A 17,725-nucleotide genomic window follows, 5' to 3' on the forward strand; every position below is an offset into this window, starting at 1 on the left:
AATAACACTTCATTGACGGCAATTCAGCAGGGTGATGGAACAGCAAACGTCGAGCTTCTTAACCAATTTGATAAAATAACTGGAAGTTTTAAAAGCCGAAATGACTAACCTCCTTCAAAGAATGAAAAAGTCTTTAAAACCAGAGAACTGAAGTCCAAGTTTTCAAAGGAAAAGTAATTTCATGAAAAAGCTTTTCACTGAATACTAGTGATTCTAAGTTTAAAAGAAAAGAAGCAAACTAAAGTAGATTTTGGGCAAAAAACCTAAAGTTTGTTTTGGAACGGAAAATACTAGTTTAAAGAAAGGGTAGATGAATGCTTCCCTAATGCTAGTTGTAAGAAAGGAAGATATATACTCCAATTAGAGGGGAGACGCCGTCTAACACAAAGGGGGTGCGTTACCTTTTCACTATTATACTCATCTATGTTACTCACCCACTTCAATCAACAAACTCAAAAATTTATTATATCAGCCCACCAAAAAAGTATGCAACGAAGAATCGACATTGAATATCTCCGCCTTCTTAATCTCAGCGTGTTGCTTCTGTGTACATGTGTAATCCACGTGTGAGGTGCCTTTTGGCAGCAATGGTTGAAAAAAGAGAACGAGCATGGAACAGCGGATAATCATTCTGAAGTAGATTTGGCTAGAATAACGAACAATTATTTGCAAGTCCATGCAGCTGGGTTGACAGTTTTTTGTTTTCCAGGTATAATAGGAGCAACAGACAATGATAATTATGCTCTTGCAGAGGCAGCAAGGAATATCACGTGAAGAAACCATAAATCTTTTCCAGTTCAATCTTAAAAGTGCAGCCAAAGGTGGGAAAATTCATATTTCTGTGACGTATTTTATGGGAATAATTTGCGAGAACTTTCTTTTTCCCTAAGTTCTTAGATCATTCTCTTCAATCACAAGTAGTTCCAGAATATGGAGTCTCAGATTTACAGCACTGACCTAAAAGCAAATGCATATTCAAGTGCCTACCTTGGGTTAAATCTAGTGTTCAACCATAAATCAATCAACTCATTCTCCAACTCCTCAAAAGACAAGTCACTTGGCTTCTTGCAGTTCATCTCTTGCGCTGCAGAAGCAGATACCCATGGCTGGCTCGGTGTAAAGTACTTCAACAGCTGACACATGAATTGCACGCTCAATTAGTGGTTGTTTGAAAGATTTAACAGACATCATTCGGCAATTCTGAATCAACAAATTTTGTAAATAGTTCAATCATCACTGCCAAACAATTACCGAGACAACCACTGCAAGGTAGGCCTCACAAAATGACATAACAAGTACGGTACATGATGCACCAATGAGTTCATTATCAGGAGCATAGCCATTGAATCATGATTCACCCTTGATGGAAAAGAAAAAAAAAGACGCTTGATCCAGGTATCTACAACTGCAAGATATAATAACAAAGATATTCTTAAAAGGGTCTTGTTAACGAGTGCCGCACTCCTTAACTATACTTAATAAGGTAATGTTTTCATTTCCAATACACTGATTACAAATAACACGAGAGAGACGGTGAATTGGAAATCAAATAACAAACTTTCTTATATTGGCTGTTTGACAGGTGCTCCAATCCTTCTTAAGATGCTTGGCTTGGACAGTTAGCATGTAAATGAACATCTCCTTGCCAACTTAGGTGTGTTAGGAACAAGAAAATGGAATCAGAAATATCAACAGATTCTTGGGGGGTCCAAATAAATAGGAAACAAAAAAAGATCCACTCTTACAATTTAATCTCTATCAGATATTAATATCACAATAGTGGACCTTACCAAAAAAAAATATCACAATAGTGGATATAGTCATGATTCAATGGGCTTAGATCTACTTACTTTTTCTTTTGTTGTGCTAGACAACAATGCAGAGACAAATGACCAGCAGGCTAACAACATAAGTGAAAGACTGCATTTCCATTCCGCCAAATCAATGTTACCCGAGAGATTCAAGAAAAAGCAACAGCAACACATCTTAGATGTAAAAATTATCCAAGGGCATTAAGGATCGCAATCCTCTTCCAGTAAAAGGCCCCAGTTGGTCGGTCATGTTTTTTAACTCATTTTGAAGTTACTTTCAAAGTTTAGGCCTGTACACCAAAGAAGAGACGAAAGAGGTACAGGCACATGCATAAAGAGTGGCTGAAAAGGCCATTTTACATTGCTTATGAGCAAAGCCAAACTAATAAAAGCAAACATGAGCATGAACAGTTTTCCCGGTCGTTCAGGAATTAAGTCCGGGCTCATCTTCTCCTAAAGGTCTGTCACTATAGTAAATAACGTGTAAGAATTTCAGATAACTTTTTTCGCTAAACTTCAAATAACTTAACTAATAAAGCATTAAATTCCTTTTCCATTGGCCAGATAGGGTTCCATAACAACTGCTTAGCCAAGTTGGAACCCAGTTACGATGACATACAACTATTCTGAGTATAAGTTTGAAGACCAGTATGCATCAACTGTAAAGCAAGGGAAAATTGTCTAATGAGAAAAAAAGGATGGTGAAAAATACCATCCAACAACTAAAACCTCACTTAGAAGAGGAAAATCATGAAAGGATTTTGAAACTGCAGAAAAAAAAGTAAAAAAACTTCTTGTTTGGGGGGAAGGGGAAGGGGGTCCAGGGTGGTATCATCATAAGCTGGCAAAGGACATCAACCAAATGTAGTACAAGACATCTAACAAGAATGACCAAATCTCATGTAAACACCAACCTGAGGGTTCCGTGAAACCCAATACATATCCCCATCGAAATCCCCACTAGCTATTTCATCGGCCAAGGAGCGCGGTCCACTAGTGGGGAAAAATATGGCATACTTGGAATATCCAACTTTTGTTTCCAATGCTTCCACATATGTAGCGTTCAAAACATGAATATCTCCGAAATGCAAACCAGGATTGTGGTATACTAATACCTTCCCTGAAATTTGTCCACTGTCACTGCATTGATGATTCAAGGCAAAAATTTAAATAATGGAGACACCTGAAACAGCATTATAACTTCAGAGTGCAATAGGTAACCGCACCTTTTCTGAAAAGGCTTTTCCCCAAAGTTGTTAAGTATCAAACTCAAACATAGGTTAACAAGAACAGAACCAGAGATAGGATGTCTGTCACGCCCCGTACCCCACGAAGCGCTAACATCCCTACCTTGGTCGATTATGGTGCAACGCTCTCAGGAAGCGTCGCCGACCCAACGCCCAAACAGAGAGTAAAGCACGAGCGGAAGCAATTAAATAAACAACCCTGACAATTATAAAATACGAGCCAAGGATAGCCAGGCAATAAACACGATCACAGTAGAAAATATGTACATACTTACATTACTATAGAAAACCTTTTTACAATACTTATCGAACAACAAAAGTGAGCAGTACAAACAGTCAACAGCCACTGGGTCAAAAGGGTAAGTGGCTAGGGTGAGGTCAACTACTCAAGGAGGGCTACAGTCAAAAAGTCACATGCCCTCCACTACTAGCTATGGCTCAGGGTGCTCTTAGGGATTCCAGTCAGGATATGAGGATTCCGAGGATTCATCCGACTGTTCCTCTGACTCCATATCTGCTGCTGCTACTCTCTCGTCCTCGGTTCCTCTCTCCTCATCAGATCCTATCTCCGCCACTTCTTCGTCCTGCTCCGGGTCTAATTCCATCAGCTCCGGTTCGATCTCGTCTTGATGGTCTAAGGGTTCTGGATCAGCATACAGCACTTTGGGCTCTTCAACCTCCTTGATCATGGCAGCAGGTCCGTCCACGGTCTCGCCCTGGCTGCTTCAATCAGGCGGGGTTGGAGTATTTGAAATCTCACCACTTACCATCTGCGGGATCATGATATCATCCACGTCCACCGGGACATCGAAGGTTTTGAGCGGGGGTCCGATTACTCCGTCGGTTCCTCTATAGCACCAAGCCACGTATTCTTGGGTATGGTAGTACGACTCTCCCACATTAGTAAACAGTACAGAGTAATATCTCACATAAGCTGTTCCGTCTCCACAGGGGTGCACGCTCGACGACCGCTGAATGTGATGCGGTATCCCAAAAAGAGGTGGTGACCTCGGCATTCTACGGTTGGGGGTCTGAAATGTTGGGTTATAACAACCGTGAGACGAATCTCAGCGAGTATAACCCCTAAACCTAGGCTAGGCTAGCATGCATTCTCCTGACCGGAAACAAAAAAACATTCCAAACCGTAATGCAACAACAATCAAACAATTCTATGACCCTGCAGGTTATACATTTCAATGTATAATAATCACGGCACATATGTGGTACACTTAGTCACACGTACTCCAAACACATGCTCATGCTCTTCAGTGTTCATATCGCATGCCATACACCGAGTCTCACATACTCGCACACTATTCCATGCATTTTTATGCATGCAAATGTCGTCAACATGTCATATGCATATCTCGGCCCACTGGCCCACACTGGCACACTGGCAATTGCTCAATTTATTAATATTTATTACGACTCGAGTCAACAATATTCACGGCTCGGTGCGTCTAGCCTGCTTCAAAGTGCATGAGGCGCAGCACCGATCTGGCCCAGTGTCTCTAGCCTACTTCAAAGTGCATGAGGCACAACACTGTTCTCCTCATGAACCAGAGCCTGCTTCAAAGTGCATGAGGATGGTCGTCTTCCGGACGTACCGGGCATCGTCCTGCTTCAAAGTGCATGAGGACGGTATCGACCCGAAGGTCACGACCCGAAGGTCCTTAGGTGATCACACAACCAATTATTATCTAAACCTCGCGTAACACGCTTCAGGGTATTCTAGGTGATCACATGCTCATGGCAGGCACGCATTCTTGCACAATTTCATCACAAGCCTCATTCTCGGCATTCATAACGCGTGCCATGAAATGCAACATGAGCATCCACATAACATAGGCACAGGCACACAGTTCAATCAAAGTCATTCCACAGTGCCTAAGTCACAAGCCACACGTGCTTACTTGGCCTATTAATACCGTGCGGCCCAATTTCACAATGTGTAATTCCATAACCCACTCAAGCCATCAAATGGCCGATCACACTCCGCACGAATCGGCCACACGAGCACACGACATGGCATTATTCAATTCCCCAATAAATTGGCACAACAATCAACAAGTCAGTCAGCCCGGGCATACCCGGCAGTCCAGTCACCTAATCCTCAATTAGTCCCGGCTAGTCCGATAGCCCACTAATTAATCTCCCATTGATCCACTGATATTAATCCAGTATAAATTTCCACCACTCGGTTCACTAATTCATTCCAGTATTCACTAATAATACCCAAACCAATCCAGAAAACGCACAATCAGTCCTAATCCGGGTTTAGGAATTTTACTCACTTAATCCAACTCACGACGACGAGGAACGGCGGCCGATCACTGGTGAACAGAGGAACCGGCGGCGGCGTTCCCGGCGGCGACGTACGGACAGCGGTGTACGGACCGTACGGGGACGGCGGTGTACGGACCGTACGGACGGCGTACGGACACTGTACGGACGGGCGATGAACAGTGACGTACGGATGTCGGAAACGTCACAGTGGCAGCAGCTCGGCCGATCGGGATCCGGCGCGGCGGCGGTGCTATCCCGGGAAGAAAAAGGGAAAGAAAGAGAGAGAGGGAGAGAGAGAAAGGGGTCGGGTGAGGCTGAGGCTGACGCTAGGGACTGAGGTGGTCGACGGCGAGGCACGGTGGCCGGCGGTGGCGCTCCGGTGGCCGGCGGTGAGCTCTGGCAAGGCTTGCCGAGAGAGAGAGAGAAAGAGAGGGAGAAGGTGGTGGAGGGCTGATCTGTGGGGGCTGGCCGAATGGAAGGGTGAGGAGAGAGAGAGAGAAAAGTCCAAGCTGGTCAAATATTACGGGCTAGGGGCGCCAAGTGTCGCCAATCCGCGAAAATGACCAAAACGCCCCTAATCTAACGGCCTTAATTTAACCCTATCCAAATAATTGAGGGCAAAAAGGTAATTGGGCCAATAATTGAGCTGATAAACCCTCCATAATTATCCTAAAATTTTCCCAAAATTTCGGAACCCAAAAATAGCCCAAGGGCAAAACGGTCATTTTTCCGGTCCCGAGGCGAAATTTCAATTTTTGGCTATATCAATCCTAAATGAGTGTGGCCAACATAATATAGCGTCGGAATCGCGAAAATAGCTTCTTAAGCCCTTGAAAATCGACTGCCAAGTTCTGGGAATAAAATAATATTGGCAAAAGGATACTATAAGTGCCATAACTTGTGTACGGCGCTCACTTTGGTGCCATAATTTTTTTTCGGATCACTTTGGTGCCAAGTCGGAGGAAAAACGATCACTTAAGTGTCATAACTTTTTTTTGGATCACTTCAGTGCTAAATTTTTGAAAAACGATCACTTAAGTGCTAAATTTTTTGAAAAACGATCATTTAAGTGCTAAAATTTTTGAAAAACGATCACTTAAGTGCCAATCTCCGGCGAGACTCCGGCGAGCCACGTCAGCTTCAGAAATTAATAAAAAAAATGCCACGTCAGATTTCCGGCGAAAAATTGTGTACGGCACCGAAGTTGGCACTTAAGTGATCGTTTTTCAAAAAATTTAGTACTAAAGTGATCCAAAAAAAAGTTATGGCACTAAAGTGAGCGCCGTACACAAGTTATGGCACTTGTAGTGTTCTTTTGCCAAATAATATTATTTTTTACTTTCGAGTCAAAATTCCAAATTTTGACCGAAACCACTCTATATGAGCGTGGCCACCCCAAAATGACACCGGCTTAAAAAAATAACCTCATACGGCCTCAAAATCCAAGTCGGTGTCCCGAGGGGCAAAATCGTAATTTTTCACCCCCGGACCGAAATTCCAATTTTCAACCATACTAACTCAAAATATGCGTGGCCAGCATAATATGACGTCAAATTCCCAAAAATAGTCTCTTAAGCCATCAAAAATCAACATCGAAATCCGGGCCCAATTTCGTGATCAAAACTCGCTCAATTTCCAATTTTAGGGTCTCTCACTAACGGGCGGCTGTTTAGAGGTTACGCGTATCGACTTAGGGTTATCCGAGTCATAATGATCCGATCATTGAGAGAATGAGAAATTATCACTAGTCCCAGAAGTCACGATCGTTCGGTTTAAGTTCAGGACTGGTTGGCCACTTGCACTCTCGGTCATGCAGAATCACCTGTGATCCGATTGTACATCGTTGGCGTTGGCCAAACCAAATCCGTCACCTTTCCTAAGATCGATCCACATTAGTTCATAATATTCTCTCATCATTTCTCGTGATCGGTGTCCGCTTCGCGATCGGGTCCTTGGTCCACGTACCGTTTCCTAATTAGCCATACCTTATTGGTTAGTATCCCGAGAGTGATTAGCTCTGGGCAAGACTTACTAAAATGAAATGCGAAATAATGTCAATTTTATTGATCCCGGAATTACATCGAAATTCGGGCTGTTACAATGTCACCAAAGCAATATAGCTCGATTGATGTTTAAACCCAAGGGCCAGATATGAAGGCATGTAACTAAATTAAACATCTAAGCCCCAGACAAGCATAGCTACAATTATTAATTGGCAAGCTCAAGCAAAAGCAGTTATAAATGGCATGAGAAAAATTGGATAGGATGATGGTTATTTTAACAACGAAAATAAAAAACTATGCATATCAAATACTCGTGAAGACTGACCTTATACTTAAACCATAAAACATGATTTTCTTTGGAAACATGAGCAATAGCAAATATTAATCGGTTGCCTTATAAGACAAAACACTCTTATTGGTCACCCCATAAAACAGAATACTCTAATGGATCGCAATGAAGTTACCAATCAATGTGAAAGCAGATCCTACCAGATATAAAGGATTCCTAGCTCGGACATGCCCCCAGGAGAGGGTAAAACCAATTGTTTGATGTCAACTGTCAGCCTGACCACACTACTCTCATAAAATTCTATACATCTCAAAATGTTGAAGTATTATCCCACATCGATTGACAACGGGTCTTAAATGCTCTTTATATTCATGTGGTCTCCATCCACCTAATAGCTTAAGCTTTTGGGTTGGACTTTCTAACATGGTATCAGAGCCAATACTATCCCTTTCGCGAATGTGCGTGGTAAAAATTCCATGTGAATGTGCGATGTCAAAATTTCATGTGTTGCTCGTAATCCGGCTTGCACGTGAGTGGGGGTGTTGAAGTATTATCCCACATCGATTGACAACGGGTCCTAAATGCTCTTTATATTCATGTGGTCTCCTGTTGAGAGTACTTGGCTAATAGGGGCATATTTGTCTATTTCCTTTATTATTTTATATATTGCAGCAATAAGGGTAATATTGTAATTTTGGCCTTTTTGGCTTTAATATAAATAGATAGCTTGGGGTCACATAGACCTAACCAAGCATTCAGTTCAGTTTTTCCTCTCAACATGGTATCAGAGCTAGATCTGAACTGAAACCCTAACCCTAATCTCTCCTCTACGTAACCTTTCTTTTTCCTCTCTTCACGCCTTCACTCTCTCCCACCACAGTTCCTTCTCATCTTCTCCTTTGCTCTCTTTCACAGTGGAGGGCAGCACTAATGAGGTAATTCTTTGAATCTAGTGTTTGCCCTAAACTTCACCTCTATGACATAACTAAAACTTCTTTGCAGTCCGCGATAGGTGGTTCAACTTCTGCAATTTTTTGGATCTTCTTGTCTGGAATTGTTTCTGCCTTGCCGCTGGCCTACAATTCTCTCGTGTATGAAGACCAAAGCACTGCAGTTTGTGGACCACCATATTTTTTTAGATTCTTTGGGATAAATTAGAATTATCGATTTTTTTCAAGTTTTCAAAATCTTGAAAAAATCGATTTTTTTCTTCCCTTGATCTGATCTTGCTGATTTTTTGGAGGATATTTTTAGCCTACTACCAGTGACACAATGTCTGACGGTTCAGTTGAGAACCCTCCACCTACAGGAGATGGCCATACAGATTATATTACTTTCGCTACAATCTCTGTGAAGCTCGACGGCACAAATTATTTGATATGGTCTCGATCTGTATTCTTGACCATTGCAGGCCGTGGGCTTACAGGTCATATCAACGGCACTTCTGTAAAGCCGGAAACATCGGGTGCTACTCAAGACAAGTGGATCTCGAATGACTCTTTGGTAATGTCTTTTTTGCTTAACTCGATGCAGCCACATATTGCAAAAGGATATTTGCTTCTTGATTCTGCGGCGCAAATTTGGTTAGCTGCTAGGGATACTTATGGTCAAATCGGGAATGATGCACAGGTGTATGAACTTCGAAAAAGGGTTCATGATACTTCTCAGAAAGAGATGACTATATCTCAATATTATGCTAAGCTTCGGAGTTTATGGCAAGAGCTAGATCATTATACCGATTATCAACCAACTAATGCTACAGACATAGCTGCCTACAAGAACCATGTGGACAAGATCAGAGTTTATGATTTCTTGGCAGGATTGAATGTTGAATATGATCAGATGCGTGTTCAAGTCCTTAGCTGGTCTCCATTCCCCACTCTGGAACAGTCCTATGCCCTAGTTCACTCAGAAGAAAGCCGTAGGACAGCAATGCTCCAGTCCTCTACTATTGATCGATCTGCTCTACAAATTAGTGCTGGCACTATTGCTAAATCTGGTTCGTTCTCTCGATTTAATGATACCCCTAAGGAAGTTGTGAAGTGTGAATATTGTCATAGGCCTTATCATACTAAGGCTACCTGCTGGAAGTTACATGGAAAACCTGCAGATTTTGAGGAAAAAAAAGCACAGAGAAAGACAAAAAACAAAGTAAACCATACTGAAACTGTTACTGCTACACCTACTATCGATATCGGTTTATCCCAGGAATAACTTCAGGCATTTCGACGTCTACTGAAAGCTTCTACTACTGCTGCTTCCTCCACAGTTGCCAATTCGTCTTCTCATTTTACTTCAAATCTAGCCACTTCAGGTATCTTCTTTGGGGGGTTTAATACATCTGTTGTTTCCAGCCCATGGATCATTGATACAGGGGCTACAGATCATATGACAGGTTCTTCTAGTCTCTTTCATCAATAGACCCCTACTTCCGGTAGAGACAAAGTTCGTGTAGCTGATGGAACCCTTTCTTCCATCGCTGGAAAAGGGTCTACCAATTGTTTCTCCACTCTTCCCTTGTCTTCTGTTTTACATATTCCATCATTCTCTACTAATCTCCTTTCTATTAGTAGTTCGACTCGAGACTTAAATTGTAAAGTAACTTTTTTCCCTTCTTACTGTATTTTCCAGGATCTGGTAACGGAGAAGGACATTGGATATGATAGATTGGATGGTGGTCTCTATTTGCTCGAGGGTAGTGGGGTTTCTACTTCTATGTCGTCTACTACGCCCCATCAAGTTAATTCAGCATTGACAGATCTCCATCAGTGGCACTGCAGATTAGGTCATCCCCCTTTAGGAACTTTAGAAAAAGTTTTCCCAAGTCTCGTTTTAGCTTATAATAAAGATGAGTTTTTTTGTGAAGCTTGTGTCTTTGCTAAACAAACTCGTTCTACATATTCATCTTCAAATAATAAAAGTCGTTTCCCTTTTCATGTGATTCATACTGATGTGTGGGGTCCTTCCCGACGTACTTCTATTTCTGGTCATCGATGGTTTGTTACTTTTATCGATTGTCATTCTCGTGCAACTTGGGTTTATTTGTTGAAGCATAAGAGTGACGTTTTTCGTTATTTTCAAATTTTTTACAAAATAATTCAAACTCAATTCAACGCCACTGTGAAAATTCTTCGCAGTGACAATGGCATTGAGTACATTGAAGGTCAGTTTCAATGGTATCTCTTTGATCATGGCATTATTCATCAGACCAGTTGTGTTGATACCCCAGCACAGAATGGTGTTGCCGAAAGAAAGAATCGACATTTGTTAGAGGTCGCCAGGTCTCTTATGTTTGCACGTCATGTCCCCTCTCAGTATTGGAGTGATGCCATTTTAACTGCTGCCTATTTAATTAATCGGATGCCGACTAGAATTCTTGATTTTCGCACACCTATTGATATTTTACAGGGATCATCAACTTTTATTCTTCCTCCAAAAATTTTTGGTTGTGTTTGTTATGCTCGTAACACTACCTCTAAGAGTAAGTTGGAACCCCGCGGTCTCCGCTGCATATTTCTTGGGTATTTAGCTACTCAAAAGGGTTATAAGTGTTATCATCCTCCTTCTAGGCGCAGTATTATATCTATGGATGTGATTTTTCATGAGTCTACTTCTTATTATTCCACTCCACCTCTTCAGGGGGAGTGTCCTAGTGTAGAGGTGTTGCCAATTCTAGATGTTCCTAAGGATATTACTTACTCTTCTCCTTCTCCTCCTCCTCCTCCTCCTCCACCAATAGTCTATGATCGTTCTCCTTCTTCTTCTCAAGAGGAGAACGATGCAATGCAAGTAGAGACTAATGCAATACTTCAGGGGGAGATATCAGAGATTCAGGGGGAGACCACACCTGTTAAGCAAAGTATGGGTATCTTTCAAAGGCGGATTGATAGTGGGGAAACATTGAAGACATATCGTTGTAAAAATTCCACTACCAACATGCAGGTTAAGACCACTGATACATTGCCTATTCAGTCATCATCTCCGGATCCGGATTCTACTACTCCTTCTGATGAGGTTTCTCCTTCTGATCTTCCTATCGCACTCCGAAAGGGTATTATAACTTGTACTCAACACCCTATATCCAATGTTGTTTCATATGACTCTTTGTCCAGCTCTTATCGTACTTTTGTATCTTCTCTATCTTCTGTTTCTATTCCACGGAATTGGCAAGAAGCTTTTGCAGATGAGAAGTGGAAGACAGCAATAGTGGAGGAAATGCATGCTTTGAAGAAAAATGACACGTGGGATCTTGTTATTCTTCCTCCTGGGAAACAACCGGTAGGATGTAAGTGGGTGTTTGTAGTCAAACAGAAGATGAATGGTACTGCGGACAGATATAAAGCACGGTTGGTGGTGAAGGGATTTACTCAGACTTATGGGATTGACTATCAAGAAACCTTTGCTCCTGTTGCCAAGTTGAATACTGTTCGAGTGTTACTTTCGTGTGCTGTAAACCAGGGATGGGATCTTCAGCAGTTAGATGTGAAGAATGCCTTTCTTCATGAAGAGTTAGAAGATGAGGTATATATGGAGATTCCTCCAGGTTTTTCTTGCGACAAAACTCAAGGTAAAGTGTGTAAGCTGAAACGTGCACTTTATGGTTTAAAGCAATCACCTCGAGCTTGGTTTGGTAGGTTTCAGAAAGCTATGATCTTTGTTAGGTATAAACAAAGTAATGCTGATCATACTTTGTTTGTGAAGAGATCAGGTGCTAAAGTCATTATTCTTATTGTCTATGTAGACGACATTATTGTCACAGGGAATGATACTGATGAGATAAGCCGGTTGAAGAATTTTCTTGGACAAGAATTCGAAATAAAGGATCTTGGAAAGCTCCGATACTTTCTTGGGATTGAAGTTGCCAGATCTTCAAAAGGTATCTTTCTATCCCAAAGGAAGTATGTCCTTGATCTTTTAACAGAAGTTGGGTTATTAGGATGTCGTCCCTCTGATACACCTATTGAGGTCAATACTCGTCTTCGAGAAAAGGATGGTGATCCCGTAGATAAGGGTCGTTATCAACAGTTAGTGGGCAAGTTGATTTATTTATCACAAATCGGACCCGATATTGCTTTCTTTGTGAGCCTAGTGAGTCGGTTTATGCATGATCCATACTCTACTCATATGGATCTTTGTTCTTCGAATCCTTCGGTATTTGAAGTCCTGCTCCGGAAAAGTGATTCTTTTATCTCCTCGTGATGGCTTGAAAGTTGAAGCCTATACAGATGCTGATTGGGCCGGATCTCCTGACCGAAAGTCTATTTCTGGGTATTGTACTTTCTTAGGAGGGAATCTTGTGACTTGGCGTAGCAAAAAGCAGAATGTGATTGCTCGATCTAGTGCTGAAGCAGAATTTCGTGCAATGGCACATGGAGTTTGTGAACTGTTATGGCTTAAAGGATTACTTGAAGATATTGATGTATCTGTTCCTATTCCTATGATGCTATATTGTGATAATAAAGCCGCCATTAGTATTGCTCACAATCCTATACAGCATGACCGTACAAAACATGTGGAGATTGACAGGCACTTTATCAAAGAGAAGTTGGAGAGTGGTTTAATTTGTATGCCCTTTGTTCAGTCCGGTGATCAACTTGCTGATGTGTTGACTAAAGGATTGGGGAGTAAATCGTTTCATCTTGTTTTAGTCAAGTTGGGCATGTGTGATATCTATGCTCCAACTTGAGGGGGAGTGTTGAGAATACTTGGCTAATAGGGGCATATTTGTCTATTTCCTTTATTATTTTATATATTGCAGCAATAAGGGTAATATTGTAATTTTGGCCTTTTTGGCTTTATTATAAATAGATAGCTTGGGGTCACATAGACCTAACCAAGCATTCAGTTCAGTTTTTCCTCTCAACACAAAATATGGATGATCACTAACAAAATTTTGCCAAGAGATCTATTTCCGAAATAGAAAATACAACTTTTTAATGATCTTTGAAAAGGCGAATCACTTGCATGGCGTCCTCACAGAATTCAAATCATTTCTTTGAAATTCTTTAAAGTTGGATAAAAGTACAACATTAGCTTAGTCAAATAAGCCAAATCATATGCAAACCTAAATTTTGAATTTTACCCTACAGCATGGTTAGAAGTTATTCCATAACCATACCAAGCCACTACAAACAAAGGGACGCACTCTGAAATTAATATTACAAAATGACTGTTTATCTTGAGTTTTCATTAGCGGACTCATTCTAAATAACAATCACACATAGAAAGATGAGATTAAGAGTACATACAGAATAATACAAACTTCATCACTTTTAAGAATTCCTGTGGGATCGGCTGTCCCCATAAGATAGTAAGGGCGCATTTGGTAACGCTTCTGTTTCTCTATTTTTCTGTTTTTTTGTTCCCTAGAACAGAAATCTGTTTGGTAACGCATTTTATTTTTCTATTTCCTGGAATAGAAAAGTGGCCAAGAAATAGATTTGGAGCAGAAATAAGAAGTAGAAAAAATCTACTTCTTTGTTCCTAGAAATAGAAATAGAAATAGAAAGGTCCGGTCCTCAAGTCGCGACCTCAGCTCCTCCTCCATCCTCCGTCGTCTGCAAACCGTCTCAAAGCACCGGTCCGGTCCATTCTCGGCGGAAATAATAAAAAAATTATAAAAAATTAATTAAATTATAAAAAATTAAAAAATTCCAAAAATTCATAAAAATCAGAAAAATTCTCAGAAAATCCATAAAAATCAGAAAAACTTAGAAAACCCATAAAAATTTGCAAAATTCCGAAATTGAAAAAAATCATAAAAATTCATAAAAAGCTTTCTGGAAAATAAAAAGGAACAAATTTCGGGAAAGTAAAAAGTTTTAATAAACTTTTCCCCAAAAAAACAAAAATAAAAAATTCACATAATGGCTTAGAATAAATTAAAAAAGTCCGAAAATTCATAAAAATTAGAAAAATTTCAGAAAAATCCCATATAAAATTAGAAAATTAAAAAATTCCCAAAATTCATATAAATCAGAAAAATTCTCAGAAAATCCATAAAAATCAGAAAACTCAGAAAACCCTTAAATATTTGCAAAATTCCGAAATTGAAAAAATTAAAAAAATTTCATAAAAAATTTTCGGAAAAATAAAAAGAAACAGATTTAGGGAAAGTAAAAAATTTTAATAAATTTTACCCTAAAAAAATATAAAAAAATTCACATAATGGCTTAGAATACCTGTGGCCACCCACTTTGAGTGAAATTTAAATTTTTGAGGTGCCCAAGCGGTATTTTTGAAGATTCCTTAGTTTAGGGATTAAAAGGGGTTTTAAACCCCCTAATAAGGATTAGACAAATCAATAAATCATGCTTATTTATTTTTTTTACTTATAACTTGTACTTATAGTTAAATAAAAGATATAGATTTGAATGCAAAAAATTGGGAATAGAAATTTTGTGCAGTTACCAAACGCATTTATGTTCTTTTTTTATTCCAGGAATAGAAATTTTGTGCAGTTACCAAACACATTTCTATTTTAGAAATAGAAATTTTGTGCAGTTACCAAACGCATTATTTTGCTCAGAAACTCTTCTAGGAAATAGAAATAGAAAAAACTATTTCTGAAAAGAAATTGTTCCCAGAAATAGAAACGTTACCATACGCACCCTAAGAATCTGGAATAGGGATCCTTCCTCCTTTCAAACTCTTCTTTTCATCCTGCATCAGTTCGGATAGATGATTCTGTAGGTATGTTTCGTCCGGAGGAATCCCAGATAAGATCATTCTGGCCGCGATGAAACCATCCTTCTCACCATGATTCACCGAAACTGCTCATACAGTAAAAGAACAAAAGGAAAACAAAAGGCAAAATGATTACACATCAAATAGCAATTGAAGGAAATGTGCACCCACAGGAAGTAAAAGCAGAAAAGATGAACAGAGATGCCCTTTTAAACTTATGCATATTTTGGGTCAAGAAAAATAAAAGAAGCAAATCCAAGTAAAGAAAAAGAAAAAGAAAAACAAATCGGAAAAAATCTCTTTTTGGACTATTTTAAGAACAGACAATATTTCAACAGTCCAAATGTTCAGAAGAATACTACCCCTTAAAGCCGCTCGTTTACTAGAGAAGACACTATTTGCATCTCCCAGAGCACTCTCCAGCAAGTCCAAAAGAAATTCTTTCGGGACCCCGCCATAGCTTAAAAGTGCAATCAAAGTCTTTGAAAGACACGCAGGCTTTGGTTTATTGCTGCATTGATGAGGACCAAGGTCTAACAACTTCCTCCGGAAAGGTAAATTTTGATGGCAGAAAAAGCTCCAAACAAAAAGCAATGGGATTTAGTAATTCTTCATAATGCAATCTTGAATTCAACTGTTAAGAATTCCAGCCAGTTTCAAACCCATAAGATTTGATAAAGACTGAATCACGATCAACATTCTAAGTTGAATCTACAATTGGCATTTTAAAAGTCAGCCATCCAAAGCATCACATTTTTCCAATCTGCTGACTGTTGAGCGTCAGAGGCGCGGCAACAATATTGATTTGATGAAAGGAATTTTTGAAGGTGAAACAATCGCAATTCGCGTCTTTCTATTGCATATCTCAATTACAAGAGAAATAGACTATATATAGACCATAGTTTGATTCGAAATAGGAAACCTCTTTCTAGGAAACCTATTCTAATTAGGAAATCTAATTGACTTAGGAAACTTTCCTAAAATATAACTAGAAACAATATCTCACAATATCTATCAAAATATGAAAATACGAACAGACTCAAAAAGGAAACAAGTACTAACAAATTTGGTTTAATTTCTAACACTCCCCCCTAAACCAAATTCTCTTCCATCGATCATTCCAAGCAGGCTTTTGAACTTTCGAAAAGCATCGATCTTGAGAGGTTTAGTAAAATATCTGCTACTTGATCTCCGGTCTTCACATGCAATATTTCAACTTCATTCTCTTAACCTGTTCTCGAATGAAGTGATATCGAACATCGATATGTTTACTTCGTTCATGAAAAATTGGATTTTTCGCCAAAGCAATAGCAGAAACATTATCAACAAAAATCTCCGTTGCTTTCTTCTGCTCCATAAGAATATCTTTGAGTAGTCTTCTCAACCATATTGCATGACAAACGCATGAAGATGCAGCTACATATTCAGCTTCACATGTCGACAGAGTAACACTCGATTGCTTCTTTGATGACCACGTGAAAGCAGTGTCGCACAAGAAAAATACAAATCCCGTGGTGCTTTTTCGATCGTCGATATCTCCACCATAATCACTATCCGAATAAGCTCTAAGTTTGAAAGATTAAGAGCAATAATAGTGTAAACCATGAGAAATAGTACCTTTGATGTACCGAAGTATTCTCTTTGCAGCTTTAAGATGAGATGATTTCGGCTTCTCCATGTATCGACTAACAATTCCAACACTATACATAATATCCGGTCTCGTGCATGTCAAGTATCTCAAACTTCCAATCAAGCTTCTATAATATGTCGAATCAACATCGGCACCATCATCAAACTTCGAAAGCTTGGTTCCACACTCCATTGGTGTATTGACCGGCATACAGTTCTTCATGTTGAATTTTTCAAGGATATTTTCTGCATATCCTTTTTGGGAAATAAAAATCCCGTCGGCACTTTGCTTCACTTCGATACCAAGAAAATAATTCATGAGACCATTATCGGTCATCTCAAATTCTTTCACCATCGATGCCTTAAAAGCATCAATCATCGCCGAATTATTTTCTGTAAAAACAAGATCATCAACATATAAACAGGCGAGTAGAATATCACCTTTTTCTTGCTTCAAATAGAGTGCATGCTCGTATGGACATTGAGAGAATCCATTCGCCTTGAAATATGCATCAATTCTGGAATTCCATGCTCTCGGTGCTTGTTTAAGCCCATATAGAGCTTTCTTCAACCTTAGCACTTTGCCTTCATAACCTTTCACAACAAACCCCTCGGGTTGTTCGACATAAATTTCTTCTTCAATGATGCCATTCAAGAATGCTGATTTGACATCCATTTGATAAATCCGCCAATTATTTTGAGCAGCAATGGAAATAATCAATCTAATCGTTTCCACGCGGATGACAGGGGCAAAAACTTCATCATAGTCGATTC

At 39.7% G+C, this 17,725-nt stretch overlaps 1 protein-coding gene across 1 annotated transcript; it reads right to left on the bottom strand.

Moving 5' to 3' along the window:
• Positions 1 to 2,076: 2,076 nt before the first annotated feature.
• On the bottom strand, positions 2,077 to 15,829 carry LOC130137036 (probable RNA-dependent RNA polymerase 5). The gene is made up of 4 exons (XM_056307725.1): positions 15,685 to 15,829; positions 15,253 to 15,408; positions 13,885 to 13,951; positions 2,077 to 2,951 (listed from the first exon to the last, which is right to left on the bottom strand). The coding sequence occupies exons 2-4, from the start codon at positions 15,362 to 15,364 to the stop codon at positions 2,690 to 2,692; spliced, it is 441 nt and encodes a 146-aa protein (XP_056163700.1). The 5' UTR covers positions 15,365 to 15,408; positions 15,685 to 15,829; the 3' UTR covers positions 2,077 to 2,689.
• Positions 15,830 to 17,725: the final 1,896 nt, after the last annotated feature.

Source organism: Syzygium oleosum, unplaced genomic scaffold (assembly GCF_021117445.2).
Source record: "Syzygium oleosum isolate NSW1041296 unplaced genomic scaffold, Sole_v2.1 Sole_v2.59, whole genome shotgun sequence".
In the NCBI taxonomy this organism is placed as follows: domain Eukaryota; kingdom Viridiplantae; phylum Streptophyta; class Magnoliopsida; order Myrtales; family Myrtaceae; genus Syzygium; species Syzygium oleosum.

Coding starts and splice junctions, on each gene's coding strand:
- LOC130137036 (XM_056307725.1), bottom strand. CDS start 15,364: ATGATCTTATCTGGGATTCCTCCGGACGAAACATACCTACAGAATCAT. Junction 13,952..15,252: donor AAGGATCCCTATTCCAGATT/CTTAGGGTGCGT, acceptor ACCAAATGCGCC/CTTACTATCTTATGGGGACA. Junction 2,952..13,884: donor GATGAAGTTTGTATTATTCT/GTATGTACTCTT, acceptor TCATCAATGCAG/TGACAGTGGACAAATTTCAG.